The sequence below is a fragment of the Chiloscyllium plagiosum genome, unplaced genomic scaffold, assembly GCF_037043375.1.
Source record: "Chiloscyllium plagiosum isolate Xiang-an unplaced genomic scaffold, Cpla_swu_hap1 HiC_scaffold_29, whole genome shotgun sequence".
NCBI lineage: Eukaryota > Metazoa > Chordata > Chondrichthyes > Orectolobiformes > Hemiscylliidae > Chiloscyllium > Chiloscyllium plagiosum.
In genome coordinates this window covers 24,353,899-24,371,268 of record NW_028270167.1, presented here as the reverse complement: position 1 = coordinate 24,371,268, position 17,370 = coordinate 24,353,899, and the positions used below count along the sequence as shown (strand labels likewise).

Genomic DNA, 17,370 nt, shown 5'->3' with positions numbered 1-17,370 from the left:
GCAGAAAGTGAGTAACTTCAAAGAAAGTCCAGGGCATTACATGGGACTGTAGTCACATGTAGGGAAGTCCAGGGAATGGTGGACAAGTCCCTTCTCAAAAGGGCATTAAGTTGCCAGTTGTCATTTGATTATTATCCAGTCAATGTTCATGCCATTTTAACTTGTGCCATCCCATAGATGATCGCACTGAATTCATTTTCACAAATTTCCATGGTGGGGTTTTACAGACGCTGGTGGAATCTTCGATTTTGATCTGGTGTCTCACTTCATTGCTGAAAAGGTGACGAGGCAGTAAAGAGGGCAGCAATAAGCTTTCCCCAGGTATCAAATTCCTGTGATGGCATTCCCAGTCAGTGAGAGCTGGTGGCCAGTCAGAGACTGGTAGCTCCTCCACTTGGCAACACCGTAGAGAAGACCATGCCAATTATCAAAAGATAACAAAGATCACAAGGACTGAAATGATGGGCAAGAGTTGTGTTCAATAGGTGCATTGGTTTCTAGGGCGAAAGAGTTTGAAGGTGGATGGATCTCAGTAAATGTTCACCTATCCTTTGCCCATGCCTTTGGTCATGCACAAATGACCCCAATCCCAACTAATAGGCAATATGCACTGATTTGCCAATCAATTGGGCAACTTCTTACTTATTCCACCTGGAGCTGAATTAATTACAACCCAGGTATGAATTGGAAATGAGGCAGCAAGGACCTTCTGAAACAGAATCTAAATCTGGCAAAAAATATCTCTCTGAGAAAGCTCTGAAGGAATCCTTTCATGCCAACTCATTTTGTCTTCAATTGAAATCCATCAAGACTTTTGAAAATAACTTAAGTTTTATACAGTGGCTCAGTGGTTAGCACTGCTGCCTCACAGCACCAGGGTCCCAGGTTCGATTCCAGCCTCTGTCGGCTTTCTGTGTATGTTTCCTCCGGGTGCTCCAGTTTCCTCCCACAATCCAAAGATGTGCAGGTTAGGTGAATTGGCTATGTTAAATTGCCCATAGTGTTATGTGCATTAGTCAGAGGGAAATGGGTCTGGGTGGGTTACTCTTCGGAGGGTCGGTGTGGACTGGTTGGGCTGAAGGGCCTGTTTCCACACTGTAGGGAATCTAATCTAATCTAATATAGTGATGATGTGGAGATGTTGGTGTTGGACTGGGCGGACAAGGTCAGAAGTCACAAGACACCAGGTTATAGTCCAAAAAGTTTGTTTAAAATCACAAGCTTTCGGAGTGTTGTTCCTTCGTCAGGTGAAGTGTGATGAAGGATCAGCACTCTGAAAGCTTGTGAATTAAAATAAACCTGTTTGCCTATAATCTGGTGGTGAATGGCTTCTGACTTTACCGTAAGGTGAAACATCCCAAGGTGCACTATATAATTAAATTGGAAAAGTTGAATTTAGGGAATCAATGCCTACCCTCAGCAAAATGTAGACCAATGTGTATTTCACTTTAGAACTTGAACCAGATTTGTACTCTTTGTAAGCCTTAACAACTGCTTTTGTTTTTAATCTGAATGATATTTCATTCATCAAAAAACAATAGGTACATTTGGCGAGTGTTTGTATTCCAATATGCTCTGTAATTAAGTTTCATAAACTCTTGATTTATCTCCTTCAGTCAACTGCCCAACAAATGACCAAAGCCTTATAGAGTGTAGACTTAACCACTTCCCCAGAATGGTAAAAACAGAAAGCCATACAACGTCTTTTTAATCCCTTGTAATATGTTGTTGATTATTAATCTGAAGAAAAAGAAGAGGAGGTAGAAATTTATTTTCATTGTCATTCTTCAATTTTGATTTCCTTCACTGAATCCACACAGTTGGAATTTTGAATAGTCTGTTCCTTGATTGAACCACCAGAGGGTGCAACTAAACACCAAAGGGAATAGTTCTTTCAGTGTAGATTATAGGCAATGTGAATTGTACATTATAGAGCTATATTTACAAATGTTCTTTTTTTGACAGAAGACCTGTCAGTGCATGATTCATTCACTGATTCAATCTTTCCCTATGATGAAGGTTTAACTGAGATTCTTGTTTCCTCATCACTTCTGAAAAAATTAGAAGAACTTAAACAAGCACTCGTAAAAAACCACTGTGCCCTCAAAACAGGTATGAATAAGAGTTGCTAAAACACATACTGTCAAGATTTTCTGCTCCAAAAATACCAAATTCAGCACTTAATATTGGAATAACACCAGCTATTATAAATTTAGTTGTTTGGTAGTACAGAACTTGATTATTAGGTAAAAACAATGACTGCAGATGCTGGAAACCAGATTCTGGATTGGTGGTGCTGGAAGAGCACAGCAGTTCAGGCAGCATCCAAGGAGAACTTGATTATTGCTGAGAAAAAAACATAACTTGTCAAAGCTTTTCTTCCTGTATTATCAGGTCAATTTGCAAGAACACCTATCTAAAGGGAAAACAGCATTCATATTGTGTAGAAAGATAATGCCAATTGGCTGGGCTTTACCCTGGAGACTGTACCAGTTTAGACAATAACTAACAGTTAACTGCTAAGCATTGTATAAATTTTAAATTTAGATCAGGCAGATTGACTCAGATCGGTCAAGACATTTGTCTTTTAAAAAGAACCAAGGGGTAGCTGTCAATTTTTTTGAAAAAACTGATATCTGGCACTGTGCATGTACATGTAATTTTCTGTCTGCAAAGAACAGGGCAGCATGTTTTAATATATGTAGCACTTGTGCATGGAAGGGATATAGCAGTCCAACCGATCTTGACGTCTTGGCCTTATAATCATAACTTCCATCAGTCCCACCTGCACCAGGCCAGAGGCTCTTCCAGGCCCATGGATGGGAACTGCAAATTTCAGGCACAAGGTGATCAGTAGGGCATGATGCACATATTTATACAGAGCTGTGCCATTCTGAAAAGACAATGTTAACATCAAGCCACTGCAACAGGACAGTGAGATCTGAACTTATTTTAACTGAGTAAAGTGGCAGGGTTCAAGTCCAAGACCATTAACTTTAAAAATAGTTGTTATTTCTTTGGACTGGAATGAGAATGAAGCTAAAATTTACCCAACACTGAAAGTTGTATCCATTGTTGGGAGGAAGTTCTGCATCTGAGAAAAGAAACTAGGACCAGTCTCCTAGGACAATGTCAACTGTGTCGTAAGACTCTCATCATGATCCAGTGAGTAACTCAACCATACAGACTGTGAAGATGTGGGGTTCATTCATTATCTATGTTGAATGAACTCATCTTGGTCAGATAGCAGCAGCACAATCTCTAGAGATTAACAAAATTAGGATTGAGAAATATGCGTAGTTTTACTTGATTATTCTCTCACTCACAAATTATTTTAAATTCTTAATTGTATTCATTAATGTCTATTTCATTATAGAAAGCTGTGATGTTAATCCTTTGGATCCCATTCCATGGAGCAATCAAAACCTGATTCCAGCTGACCTGGGCAGTCTGCCCCCACACCACTTTGTGATCTATAGATTTGGGTGTTACATTGCCCACCTGCTCTGCAGTAGCTGCAATCATTCTCCTCTTACCCTCCTACTGGCAGACAACATTCCCACTGAAGTAAGGGCCCCCTGCCAGAATATTTTATACAAGAATAGTTTTTACTATGACGCCAACAACAGGATATTGTATATCAAGACAACCTGGCTCAACAATGCAGGAGAGTTTATAGTCAGCATTCTTCACACAATGGCACATATTAAAGCTGGTAAGTGTACAAGTTACTACACTTTACTGTTATACAATATAACTGGTCATATGTATCTCTATGGGAAGGACATTTGGTCTATCCCATATTCAGGACTAAGTGGTATACCGTAGAAGTTAATTGACTTTGGTGTAAGATTTTGTGGTTATTGGTAAGGTTGATGTGTCTGCCCACTGCTCACAGGACTGAAAAATCTGAACTCTTATGGTTAGACTCTTATGGAGCGAGATTTTCAACTTGCTGCAGCATGGGCCTCTCACAGAGTGCAAGTGTGAAATTGTTTCCAAATTACTATCCATTTAATTGCAGACAAGATGACTGTGAATCCCTGTTGCAGACATTTCTGTTTGTAGAATCCAACCATGTTGAACTACAGATCTTGTAGCTTGATTGTATAAAAATTGTAACATTTTTCCATGTAAAAACTGCAATGCAGGTCCATTGATTGGTAGTTCTTTGTCTGTAATTATTCCAGTAGCATGTTCTAAACACTTATTCCAACAAGATGATTTTTGCATTGGAGTCATCAATTTAGAAACAAAAACAAAATCAGCTAAAACCTCAAATAAAAATTTTAAAACTTTTTAAATATATAACTTTGTTAAAGTCACTTCAGTCTTTTTTTTTAAAACAGAATCAGATAAGTAAAGTCTATTTAGGATGCGTGGTAAGTTTTGCTACAAGTGGAAAGTGACCATTAACAAATGAAATGCAATATTTGAAACATCAGCACATACCTCCTGAAAATTCTCATATGCTGCAGTTGTTTTATGTGCTTCCTAATCGATTATCTATTGATCTGAGCAGGCTTTGTGCCTGATAATACCAGATCCAAAGAAGACAGCAAAGAAGTCTGCTTTAGTAGTGACAACACATAATGAGCCAATGAGCCATTGTTCCTTGCCACTTTATAATAACAGTTGGGGAGAGCAGCAGAGGCAGTTTTAGAGTATGCTATTGTACTGTAGCTTCTAGTTTTCACCACTGGCATGCACACCAGCTGTTGCAGTGTTTATGTGACCCTCAAAAGTGGCAAATGCATTAACTTTGATCACTGTTGGAATCACAAAATCAAGCCCTGCATAAACACCAGTAACAGGCAGTTAACTATACAATCATTGTTTGGTAGGACAGAACTTGAGTAGTGCTGAAAAAAGAGACATTTTATCAAAGGTTTTCATCCGAACATTTTGCAACAATACTGATTCAAGGGGAAAATCAACATTTATACTGTATATGAAGAATGTGGTAATTGGTTGTCAAGTGGCTCTGGTTGAGGTGTTTCCATGGTGACTGCAACCATTAATACTGATTGACAGTTAATAGCCAGGCTTTATTATATTTTCAACAAGGCAGCACTGAGAAATGAGCCAGCAAATGGCTAGCACTTGTTTTGTTGAGTTGAAACTGGCTCAGTGAATGTAGATATTCCTTCTGTCTGCAAAACATGTGGCACTGTATATTAATATGTGGCTTTGAATACACACAAGTGTGATACAGCAAGGCCTCAAAGCTGACATGGACATGCATATGGTAAATCCAACACAGAGACTAGAATATTGATTCTTAACATACGAGACTGTATAAAAACAAATGTGTGTCATCCTCAGTGACAAATCCAAATTTGCATCCACTGTTGTTTTGAATGAAATGGACTTGAAGCATTAACTTTGCTGCCAGACCTGCTGAGTTTCTTCAGCATTTTCAGATTTCCAGCATCTCCCATGTATTTGTTTATCTGTATTCTTTGGGCCTGCTGCTCAGCATGGCCAGACAGCCTTACTATAAAGCAAACTTTTTTTAAAATGAGCATTTGCTGCATGTGAGCACTGAGCGGCTGGGTGAGATTTATGATAAGATTCACTGCTCTATGTGGCCATGTATGTACAGATTGCTCCAGACACACAAAAGTCTCATCTCTTTACATCCGCTCTTATCTATGATGGGTTCGTCCCAACATTAACTGGCCAAATCAAGAAATCAAGCAGCAGTGTACAGAACAAAGAATGCAATTTGTCCTAACTTTGTATGATTTATTTCTTTTTTATAATTTATGTAATTAAAATGGTCCTGGCTCATGGGAAATTATTCACATTTTACTGTATTTTCATAAATACATGTAACAATATATTACTATTACTATAAAATGGTTAAGTGAATTGCTGCAATCAGTTTTGAAAAAGTTCTGCATCTTCATAATGAAGCATTCCTGCACGTTTGTGAAGAAAATACAGGATTTGCATATAATTGGCTATGCAGCATCATCCATGTGTTCCGTTGACATTGTTAGCTTTATCATCAATGTATCACTCCATTACCTAGATATGTAATTATCCACAAAAGGCAGGGCAAATCTAACTTGACAATTACCACACCACCAGTGATATAAGGGGTACAGTTTAGTATTATCTGTGGCACTTGCTCAGCCATAAGTTGCTAATTGATCCTTAGTTCAGTTTCTGCCACATCCACTAAGCTCCTGAACTCAGTTCAGCTTTGGTCCAAACATAGACAAAAGAGCAGTACCCAAGAGGTGAGATGAAAGTGACTATCCTTAACATCAAGGTGCCATTTGAGCAAATGTGAGAACAGGGAAGCTAGGCAAAATTAGAATAATTATGAAATGGAGGTTCACTCTCCACTGTTTGGAATTATCCCTAACATGAAGGACGGAAGTTGTGGTTTTTGGAGATCAGTCATAGCCTCAGCACATCACTGAGTTCCTCATGATAATGTCCTAGACCCAACCACCTTCATCTACTTTGTTAATGATGTTTACTTCCATCAAGAGATCATAGGTTGGGATGTATGCTGGTTCAGCACAATTTTTGACTCTTCAAATACTGAATCAGTCTGTGCTTATATGCAGCATTACTCAGACAACATTTAGGCTTAGGCTCATAAATGGGAAGTAACATTCATGCCCCACAAGTGCCAAACAATGACTGTCTTTGACAACAGAGAATTGACACATCTCTCATTAACATCGAAAGGCCATTCCATCACTGAATTTCCAACAATCAACAATCTGATATTATCTTTCACCAGATACTGAACAGAACCAGCCATATAAATGCTGAGATTTTAAAACCAGGTCAGAGGTTAGGAAGTCTGCAATGAGTAACTTGTCACCTAACTCCCAAAGCCAGTCCACCATTATTAAGGTACATGTCAGGGATGTGAGAGAATCATTTCCACTTGTCTTGCTAAGTGCAGCTCCAATAACACAGAAAACCTTGACACCAGCTTGGATGGCAGCCCATCCATCACGCTAATCATTCACTCCCTCTGCAAATAACTAACACACCATCTGCAAGATGCACTGCAGCAGCTCAGTAAGATTCCTTCAACAGAGCCATCTAAGGTCCTACCTCAACATCTAAACAAAGACATCAAATTCACGAATATCACCAAATGAGGGATCCCCTCTGTGAGAAACAAAGCTCACTCACTTCAATAATTTCAGTCCGAGACAAGATCTGAATCAGTAGTGTCATTTATTTCGCTCTTGCAAGAGGGGTGTGGTGTCTACTGTGTACAAAGACAGTCACACACTGAATTCAACTAGTGCACAATATTTATGTAATTTATTTCCCTTCTCTCCTCCCACTTCTCTAAGACCGGCACCCATTACTCTTGTTTATCTCTTGCCTTATCTGGCCTAGTCTGTGACAAAATGCTTATTTCTGGCCTCACAAGGCTGTTTGACCACATCCTGCTGTGGGCCATTGTTAGGTATATCCTTCACTACCATCTGTTTCCCTTACTTGTTATGACTTCATGACTTCTTGATTGTGGTTTGTTCATGTTTTTGCAGAAGCGGGAAATAGATGCTTATAACTACTGTTTGTACAGGCATATCTAGCTTAACACCCTCCCCTCACAGCACCTTATCTATTTGTCTGTGACATCTACCATTGTTTGCAGGCACATTTCATTCTTGTATGCACATTTTAGATAATACAGAAACAATTATGTATTTCCTTCACATAGTTTTCATTCTTGTTGACTCAGCTCTTGGCTGAAACAATTATACACTGGTGTGAGTTCATTTACCTTGCATAAGTAATTATGATTGGAGAAGTAACACTACTTTACCTATATCCCACACCCTCCAAGTTACGCACTATCCTGGCTTGAAACCGTATAGCCATTCCTTCATTATCACTGGGTCAAAATCCTGGATCCCCTGTCCTGGTAGTGCCTATGTCAACCCCCACCCTGAACTGCAACAGTTCAAAAGGAGATCTCACCATTTCCTTCTCAGAGGCAATAAATCTTGGCTTAGCCAGTGATGCCTACATCTTATTCAGTAATATTTAAAAAAATCAAATATGTGAACATTATTTTGGATGTAAATGTGACAATCCTGAACTGCTTAAATAATTAGTAAATTACAATTGTAAACAAAACACAATGATTGAAAGTCAGGGTTTGGTTTGAATGAGAGTCCATTTTATTTGAAGTGCAAGATATATATTTCAGCCACTATTTACATAAATGTGATGTGTTTACGAATTAATGATAATTTGGTGCTGTATTAATCAGGAATAATGCATTATTCTTTGTGTAACTTCAGGCTAAAACACTCATTCTAATCATGTATTTCATTTGATAAATATACAAAATATGAAAGACAGTTTTAACATAGGGTAATTTATTTCATCTTCACTCAGGCTCACTTTGAAGTTAGACTGCTTTGACCCATGATATAAAAGTGTAATAACAAGGGAATTAAAGAAGTTGCCATAACCAGAATGTACTTCCTATGAGCAAACTTGAGGTTAATCGCAAATAAAAGTATAGAATTGATAGTTTGTGTGGGAAGACCAGTATTGCTCTGTGGTTGAAAGAAATGAAAAAGATGCATTATGTAAGACGGTACTGATACATTATTGTTAAGCCTGGGCTTCAAAGGCTCGAAAATTGTAGCAAGAAGAAATGATTTGACAGAAACTCTAGTTGTGCAGTTCTGAGGCTAAAAGAGCAATCAAGTAGAAGTGATTGAGATGAGTGATAAATTTAGGAATGAAATGAAAGCATTTGAGCAGGTGTCTTTAAATATGCAAACAGGAGGAACATTTATAGGAATCCTGTTCATGTTGATGAAATAAAGGAAGTCTCAAAAACCTTCACTGGAGAGCTAAGCAAGCAATCACCCATCAAACTGTGATGTTTTTCTTCTATCCTAACCATGATTATGTGAGAGATTAGAGAAGTTACCCATGAGATATCAGAATAAAATTTAAGTCTCAAGCAGACTGTTTTAAACAAGTTAAGCGTTCTTAAAGAAAAATATGCTGCTTGACACAAAAAAGCAAATTGAACTTCTTAGACATTTCTATAGCAATGGAAAGTAAGTAGGAGTTCCCTTTGAGATCAGGTTCAATAGCAAGGCCAGCAGTGTTAGATGGAGAAAGACTAAGCATTGAGACATCAACATTGATTGACAAGAAGACATAATGTTTTGGAAAGATTGGAAGAAACAAAGCTTTTATTGAAATTGAAGGGCATGTATAGAGCAAGACATAGTGCTTTGTCCATTGAATTGTTAGAGGAGCAGAGTGCAAAAACTGTGTGTGTCATCTGAAGAAAGTTGAGTGAGCCAAGTCCATCATGCTCCAATGAATGGAACGGGTTATAACCCATTAGGGAAACGGAGGGAATACAGTAAAATGCAGTGAGGAAACAGAAATTAGAAGTTTTTTTTTAATTAGTTATATGATCGAAGGCTTTTAAGATAGAATCCTGCATGAGAAGTAGACAATGTAGACAAAAGTACTGACTTGTCTGCTTATTCACTATGTAGTATAAGGCAATATCAGTAAGGTCTTGCAACAAAACTACAAAGAAGGAGCGATCAATGTATGTAACATACTTCCATACTTACTATTTTGCATATTTTTCAAATGAAACATTGTTTGGAATGTGAGTCTTAGCAGGTAGTTACACAAAGAACAGCAATTACTCCTGATTAATTCTGCACCACAGTTCTTATTTAAGAAAGTAGTTAATGCCACTAGCACAGAAGGCAAAGCAGTTGATATGTCAAGCAATCTTGCACTATTGTCATGAATATAATACTTATAATGTTAGCAAATTAAAATGTGAACTGCATGCTTATGTAGTATTAAACTAGCATAAACATATTAAGTTTTATTTTGCAAATAACTGGCGGATGTGCTTTTATTAAATTCTCTCTATTTTTAGGAACCCAAATAAATGATAGTCATCACATCTTCACTGAGGAGTTTGAGCGTGCTGTTGCCGCTGTAGGCACCACTCTGTTCTTAATGTGCTGTGACACCACTGATAATGGGACAGACGACAGCAAAGATACAAAAATATTGGTAACAAATCATGGAATGTCTAGCCTGTAGTGATATGGTCATTGGAATCTGGTAAAGTAAAATTTTGCTGGTAGTTCCATTAGGGTCTGAAATGATTAGACTTCCTGGAGTAGCATTTCTGCTTTAAGTGCAAACAGGATTAAATTGTAGGAAAAGCTCAATAGGTCTTAAAGCATCTATAGAGAGAAATCAGAATTAATGTTTCAGATGCAGTGACCCTTTCTCAACCAGACCCGAAACATTAACTCTGGTTTCTCTTCATAGATGCTGTCAGACCTGCTGAGCTTTTCCAGCAATGTCAGTTTCTGTTGTTGATCTACACCATCTTTTAGTTCTTTTGGTTTTTATTTAGGAACAGATTGGGATTTTTTTCACCCATATTTATTTGCATAATTACAATTAGAAAAACCTCCATGAATGAACACAATTGAATATCATAATAAAACGTATTTGTAAACAAATCTCATTCAAGAGTGGTAATGTTAGAAAGTGTCTCACCACAGCTGAAAATAGGTTTATCACAAAAATAATAGCATTTTTAATCAGTGCTCAATTTTTCAGCTTTGAGAAACTTGATTTAAAATCATTGAATATGAGATAAAATCTACACTGAGCTTTGTGCTAGTTTAATTGGGGTATGCAAACATTTTTACAAAATTAAATACTTTACTATTTAGAAACTTTAAAGCTATTCCCTAATAGAAAAACAGTTCCAGCTTAATTAGCAGAGCTTCCTTGAAGAATTGCAAATAGACTCAATCTTCTTTACATCATGCAAAAGGTTGTGAAAACTCAGTGCATTCATGAATACAATGCATAAATCAGGAGAGAGGAATTGCCAGATGTCCATTTGCTATTCCATTTTACACTGTCACATCATGAAAATCTACTCCAACTATATCACAATACTGAATATTGTCATTTTCTTTCAAGAAATTTATTGATCCATTTTTATTAAGAACAGCTACCACTATTGTTCAGTCATCATTTTCAACTGAAGCTAATGCCTTCTGCTAATAGAGGACTCTGTCAAAACAACTGAAAAGTCCAATTCACTATTTTTATAGTTCTCTCTCTCTCGCTCTCTCTGTCACACACACACACCTGTTGAACTCAACTAGTTTGAATAAGCTTGGCTGTGTGTTTATTTCTCATTTGTCCATAAAACAAGAAATCTACCACTTATATAACTCCTCCTAAATTTGCAATTTTCAGTTTCAATTGAGAGTGACTGTTGCCTAAGGTGATGGTTCTGAAAGATGATTGTTCATGTTATGTTTACTCCATACATTCTACAGATGTCATTGTCTGTGGGTGGAAATGAAGAGTTCTAACTAGTAAGGGAACAGATGCATCTGTGCAAACTCTGTCAGGACCTAGTATGATGGACCAAATGTGTTTGTACTGTTGCAATAAGCATCCTTGTTATCTAAGACTAGCTATTCTCTAGATGCTGCATAGTGGTGTATCCTCTACCAATAATGATTAGGTAGGCCCAAGACAAAGGAGGGTTGGTGACAGTGCACAATCTCACAACCCAAACCCAATGTCACATATCACATACTGGTATTGGTAGAAAATGCCACAAGTACCTGGAGTAGTCATCTGGGAAAATACTGTCATGTTTTAGTCTGTATTGGTCTTTACTTCTAAAGTTATTTCTCAATACCTCACTAGAATTACCCATTTCATGAATTCTTAATTAATTTTTCAAAGCTATTATATATATTTTGCAGAATAAATTTGTTACTCTATTATAAATGTTAAAGCACAGAGCACAAGTAGTTGGTCTATTTAGTTTAGTTTGTTCCTCCAATTTATAACCGGCATAAAGTAAAAAATTGTGTAACTATAAAAAACAACTGTTTTAGACTTCTTTTTACCACAATAGATCACTTTGTGTCATAGCATCCACAATGCATTAAAACCATCTACCTTTCCAACTTTTCATTTCATTGTAACAGCAGTGGCGCAATGTACTTGTGTTGGTTTCTTTGTTGAGCTGAGAACTAAGTGTGAATTATGGATGACCAGTAACTGAGAGAAGGTTGTTAGCAAAGAATGTCTAGACTGCTCCTCTATAACTTGTTTTAATGCATTTTTATGAACTAATATTTCTATCCTGACTGTGATCTCTGGAGTCCAACCAATTCAATTTCAAGCATCTCCAATTTAAATGCTGATGATTGCTGAACCATATCTGATGGGTCATATATCTCTGCAATAAAAAAGTCATCCTCATCCTTTTCTTAAATTGAAGCTATAATTTCCACACTAACACTTCACATTATTGATGGCTGATTTTCATATATTTTACGACATTATTTGCATGTTGTTTTTTACTCGTAACATGTATTCAGAAAATAAACCTCAAATCTTTCATTTCATCCATTCCTTTCTAATTTAACTTATTGGCCTTTACTTTATCTTTTTTCATTCTTTCCGATGAAGAAACAAAATTGATTCCATTTCTCATTATTAGCACAAATTTGTGTTCAGCCCTAAAATTACCATAGTTCCTTTGTCTGTAACCTACTGCAATCTGTTTGTACATTCAAGGATTCCTTTAGAATTAGACAAAGTTAAAAATCACATGACGCAGGTTATAGTCCAGCAGGTTTATTTGAAATTACAAGCAATCAGAGCTCCTTCAGTCTGGTAGTTAGATGCAGTATTCTAATTGTTATTTCAGTGAAAATGTGGTTGTTCCTCACTGCATTTGTGATTAGCTGCAATATGTCAGCCACACTCCCATTTTCAAGATTTTTCACTTGTACTTTTTGTTAGAGACCCCCTCTTGTTGCTACAGAATAATGCACATTGTCTTGCCTTTACCAACATGTGAAGCCAATTAACTGTTCACAGCTAGATGTTCCACTTTCTTATGTGTAATAACTGCTGCCTCCTCACACTTCATCACTTAACCTTGTTAAGTCACTGTTTGAGTGTGAATTGTGGTGCTGTTTCCATTTTACAGGATTCTGAAAACCGAAACAAAGATAAACAACTAACTTACGTTCAGTCAATTTTTGAGGATCTTATCCACATCAAAGTACCACCTGAAACAAAATTTACTGAAGAAATCCTAAAGGAAAGGTAGGTATCTTCCCACAAGACATTCCATGTAGTAACGTGGTGCTCTCTACTTTGAAGCACTGACTAATAGTCAACCACCAAATGCTAATATCTTTATAATTCCACTTTCCAAAATCTATTGAACAGTTTAGTTTCCCTGTAAAAATATTAAAATTGCAAATTCAGTTCATTTTAATGAAACATAATCCAATGAAGTGCAGGGACTTATTTAAATGTTGTAAACAGCATGACCATTCAATGGCGGCAAGCTCCAACTCAAGACTTTGGCGATGGGTTAAAAATTTTCATGCCCTTATCCAACCTTTCCGTGTTGGCCCATTTAGAACATGTCTAGCCAAATTTGCAAAAACCATAATAAGAAAAAAAATGAATGACAGTGCACACTGTCATACAGGGAAACTAAACTGTTCAATAGATTTTGGAAAGTGGAATTATAAAGATATTAGATTTTTAACTTTGTCTAATTATTTAGAACATGTCTAGCTAAATTTGCAAAAACCATAATAAGAAAAAAAATGAATGACAGTGTGCATACCAATAAGTCATGGACAAAAATTCGTTGCCAAGATTTCAACTGGCACCACCACTTCTTTCCTCACTCTATAAAAGCCAGTTTATCATCACGGAAGCTGAGTCCAGCCTAGAAGTAACACTGATCTGGTGCTTAAATCATATTCAATAATGTATTTATTTTCATTAAATAGGTTGTGTAAGTATAAGCCAGTATATGTTTTGCACCATGTTGACAACACTACATTTGTTGATATGTGTAAATTATATTTTAAAAAGAGGAGGATATGCCCACCAATTCATTTGCAAATATTATGTTTTAACATTTCAAGCAGCACTCGACATGGAATAATTTTCTTCAACTAGACATAGACGTAGAGTCATACCTAGGACCAATTTTAAAATTAAGATAAATTGGCTGTTAAATAATTGTGTTTGTAGCCTAGTTTGTGTTTGAAGATCCAGAATGTAAAAGAAAATAAGACAGACAATAAAATCAAAATACAATCTCCCTAATGTTATATTGCTAGAGAATTGGGAGAGACAGTCTGAGATGGAATCGTTGTTTGTGTTCTTTCCGCACAGTACTGAATATATCTTCTGGTGCTGTAGTTAATCAATCTGTTCTCACATTTGAAAGTGGTTAAAAGCAAGCTTTAGAATTTTATCCACAATGCCAATGAGCTGCCTTTGGCTTGTAGTGGGTTAGCATCACAAATCATTGATTCTGAGTATAAATATAAACTAGAGTTTATCCTAAAACTAAACATTTCCAAATAATCAAACTTGCAAATAACATTTCACAGAAATTTATTGATGTTTAAAAAAAACATGGAATTTTATCAACTAGAGATTCTCACAAGTGACAGTGGAGTTTTTTTTGTTGAGGAATTGGCCGCCAAATATATTTGTCATACAGCAACGTGACACAAAATATTGTCGATTTACCTCAAAGTTCCCATCTATAAGATATATAATTTCCTTACAAACATACCCCTAACTCCCTCTCCTTTTTTACAAAGCACATTAGTACCTACTTTTTGATCAAACGTTTGACTACATGTCCTAATACCTCCTAATGTAGCTATTTGTCAGATTTTTGTCTAATATTGCTCTTGTGATGTCTTTGTAATGTTTTACTATTTTACAGGTGGTGCATATATATAAGTTGCTGTTATGTTGCCTTCTGAATATATCAATACCAAGAGTTAACACTTTTGGCCAAGCAGAGAAATAAAACAACTTAAAATCTTCCTATGACAAATTCATTAAGAAAAGGATGTTGTGCGCAATAATGATTTGTAAAGAGTTAACATTGAAGTTGCATTAACCTCAACCCAGTTTAATGATGTCACATATTATTTGGGTGGATAATTGGGCAATATTACATGAGATCCCAATGGGTTTAGATTAGACATACCTGACTGCTGATAATTTTACATAATTATGCCTAACTAGTCAATGAAACTTGCCCCTATTGCTATCTTACAAGAGGCTACTTTAAAGTTATGTAAGAGAGGTGCCTTTTCTGCTTAAGACTTGCCATGATTTTAACCTCTACCATTGGTAAGTATTAGGCAGGCTGTTTCGACTCAGTAGGTGCTTTGGTGTCAGCACTATACACCAACTACCCAGAGCTCAACATAAGACAGGCAGCTTTTTAAAATCTAATTTCACTCAGCATAGCTTGCTTTCCTTCACCTTCCCACCATTTAACACAACTTTTTAATTTTCAGACTTAAGAAATACACATTCTTTACACTGCACAGCATGGGACAACAAATCCTGGAGCCTTCAGGAACTTCGAGGAAATTCCCAATACTGGAGGGAAAAACAGCAGCTGCAATTCATCCTGAAATGGGTAATTTAAGAGCAGTTGAAACATTTCTATATAACATTTACATTTTTTAATGTTATAATCATGTCACCCATGTTCTTATTTAATGTAAAAAAAACTTCAATATTTACAGAATGTTACGAAAAGAATGGAATGTAACTGTTAGAGACGTGAAAAATGAGGACCTCATCATTCTGCTAATCTCCTCACCTCCCCTTTATCTGTAGCTCCCCCTACCCCACATCTAGTCCTGAAGAAGGGTTACTACCGAAACGTTGACTTCTTCACCTCCTGATGCTGCCTGGCTTGCTATGTTCTTCCAGCCTCCAGTTTGTCTACCTAAGATTCAAGCATCTGCAGTTTTTTTTGTCTCTCCAGGTTATTTGTTTCATTATGTCATTCTCACACAGTGGCAGCTAATTTGACGTCAAGATCAGTTTGGAAAAAAATTGGGGTTTGAAACTTTTTTTTAACATTTCTCATGAACAATTCTGATTTTGTTACTAGAAATGGACATGAAATAACAACTAGGAGAAAGTGAGGACTGCAGATGCTGGAGGTCAGAGTCGAGAGTGTGGTGCTGGAAAAGTGCAGCAGGTCAGGCAGCATCTGAGGAGCAGGAGAATCGCCGTTTTGGACATAAGCCCTTCATCAGGAATGAGGCTTAACGGTCGGGGCCGAGAGATAAATGGGAGGGGTGGGGTTTGGGGGAAGGGATCTCAGAAAGGGAAGGAGAAGGTGATAGGTCAGATGGGGGAGTGATGGACAGGTCTGGAGGGCAGTGCTAAGTTGGAGGTTTGGGACGAGAAATGAGGAAGCTGTTGAAATCCACATTTATCCCATGCGGTTGCAGGGTCCCAAGGTGGAATATGAGGCATTTGTCATCCAGGCATCGGGTGGTAACGGTTTGGCCGTGGAAAAGGCCCAGGACCTGCATGTCGTTGACGCAGTGGGAGGGGGAGTTGAGGTGTTCAGCCATGGGGCGGGTGAGGTTGGTGGGTGCGGGTGCCCCAGAGATAATCTCTGAAATGATCCGCAAGAAGCCATCCTGTCTCCCCGATGTAGAGGAGACCACACTGGGTGCAACAGATGCAGTGGATGACATTGGCAGAGGTACAGGTAAATTTCTGATTGATGTGGAAGGATCCCTTGGGGCCTTGGACGGAGATGAGGGAAGTGGTGAGGGCGCAGGTTTTGCATTTCCTGCAGTGGCAGGGAAAGGTGCCAGGAATAGGGTGTGGACTGGTGCGGGGTGTAGACGTGACAAGGGAGTCATGGAGGGAATGGTCTTTTCGGAATGCTGATAGGTATGGGGAGGGAAGTATGTCTCTGCTGGTGGGGTTCGTTTAGAGGTGGTGAAAGTGGTAGAGGATGATACATTGTATGCAGAGGTTTGTGGGATGGAAGGTGAGGACCAGAGAGGTTGTCCTTGTTACGTTGGGAGAGGTGGGGTTGAAGGACGGTGGTGCGTGAAGTGGAGGAGATATGCTGGAGGGCATCATCAACCACGTGGGAAGGGAAATTGTGATCGTGGGAGAAGGAGGCCACCTGGGACTTCCTGAGGTGGAATTGGTCATCCTCGGAACAGATGTGGTGGAGGCAGAGGAATTGGGAATAAGGGATGGTGTTTTTACAGGAGGTAGGGTGGGACCAGGTATAGTCTAGGTAGCTGTGGAAGTTCGTAGGCTTGTGGTACACTACTGTGGTTAGTCGGTCGTCAGAGAGGGGGATGGAGAGGTCCAGGAAGGGGAGGGAGGTTTCTAAGATGGTCCAAGTGAATTTGATGTTGGGCTGGAAGGTGTTGATAAAGTTGATGAACTGTTCAAACTCCTCGTGGAAACATGAGGCAGCACCGATACAAT

At 37.9% G+C, this 17,370-nt stretch overlaps 1 protein-coding gene across 1 annotated transcript in view; it reads left to right on the top strand.

The window, feature by feature from the left end:
* Nucleotides 1-17,370, top strand: part of LOC122540693 (uncharacterized) — a 35,875-nt gene that overhangs the window by 5,285 nt on the left and 13,220 nt on the right. Inside the window, 5 exon segments of the mRNA XM_043676798.2 lie at nucleotides 1,966-2,112; nucleotides 3,377-3,715; nucleotides 9,926-10,065; nucleotides 13,043-13,161; nucleotides 15,408-15,532. Of these exon segments, the coding sequence (XP_043532733.2) occupies nucleotides 1,966-2,112; nucleotides 3,377-3,715; nucleotides 9,926-10,065; nucleotides 13,043-13,161; nucleotides 15,408-15,532 (870 nt within the window).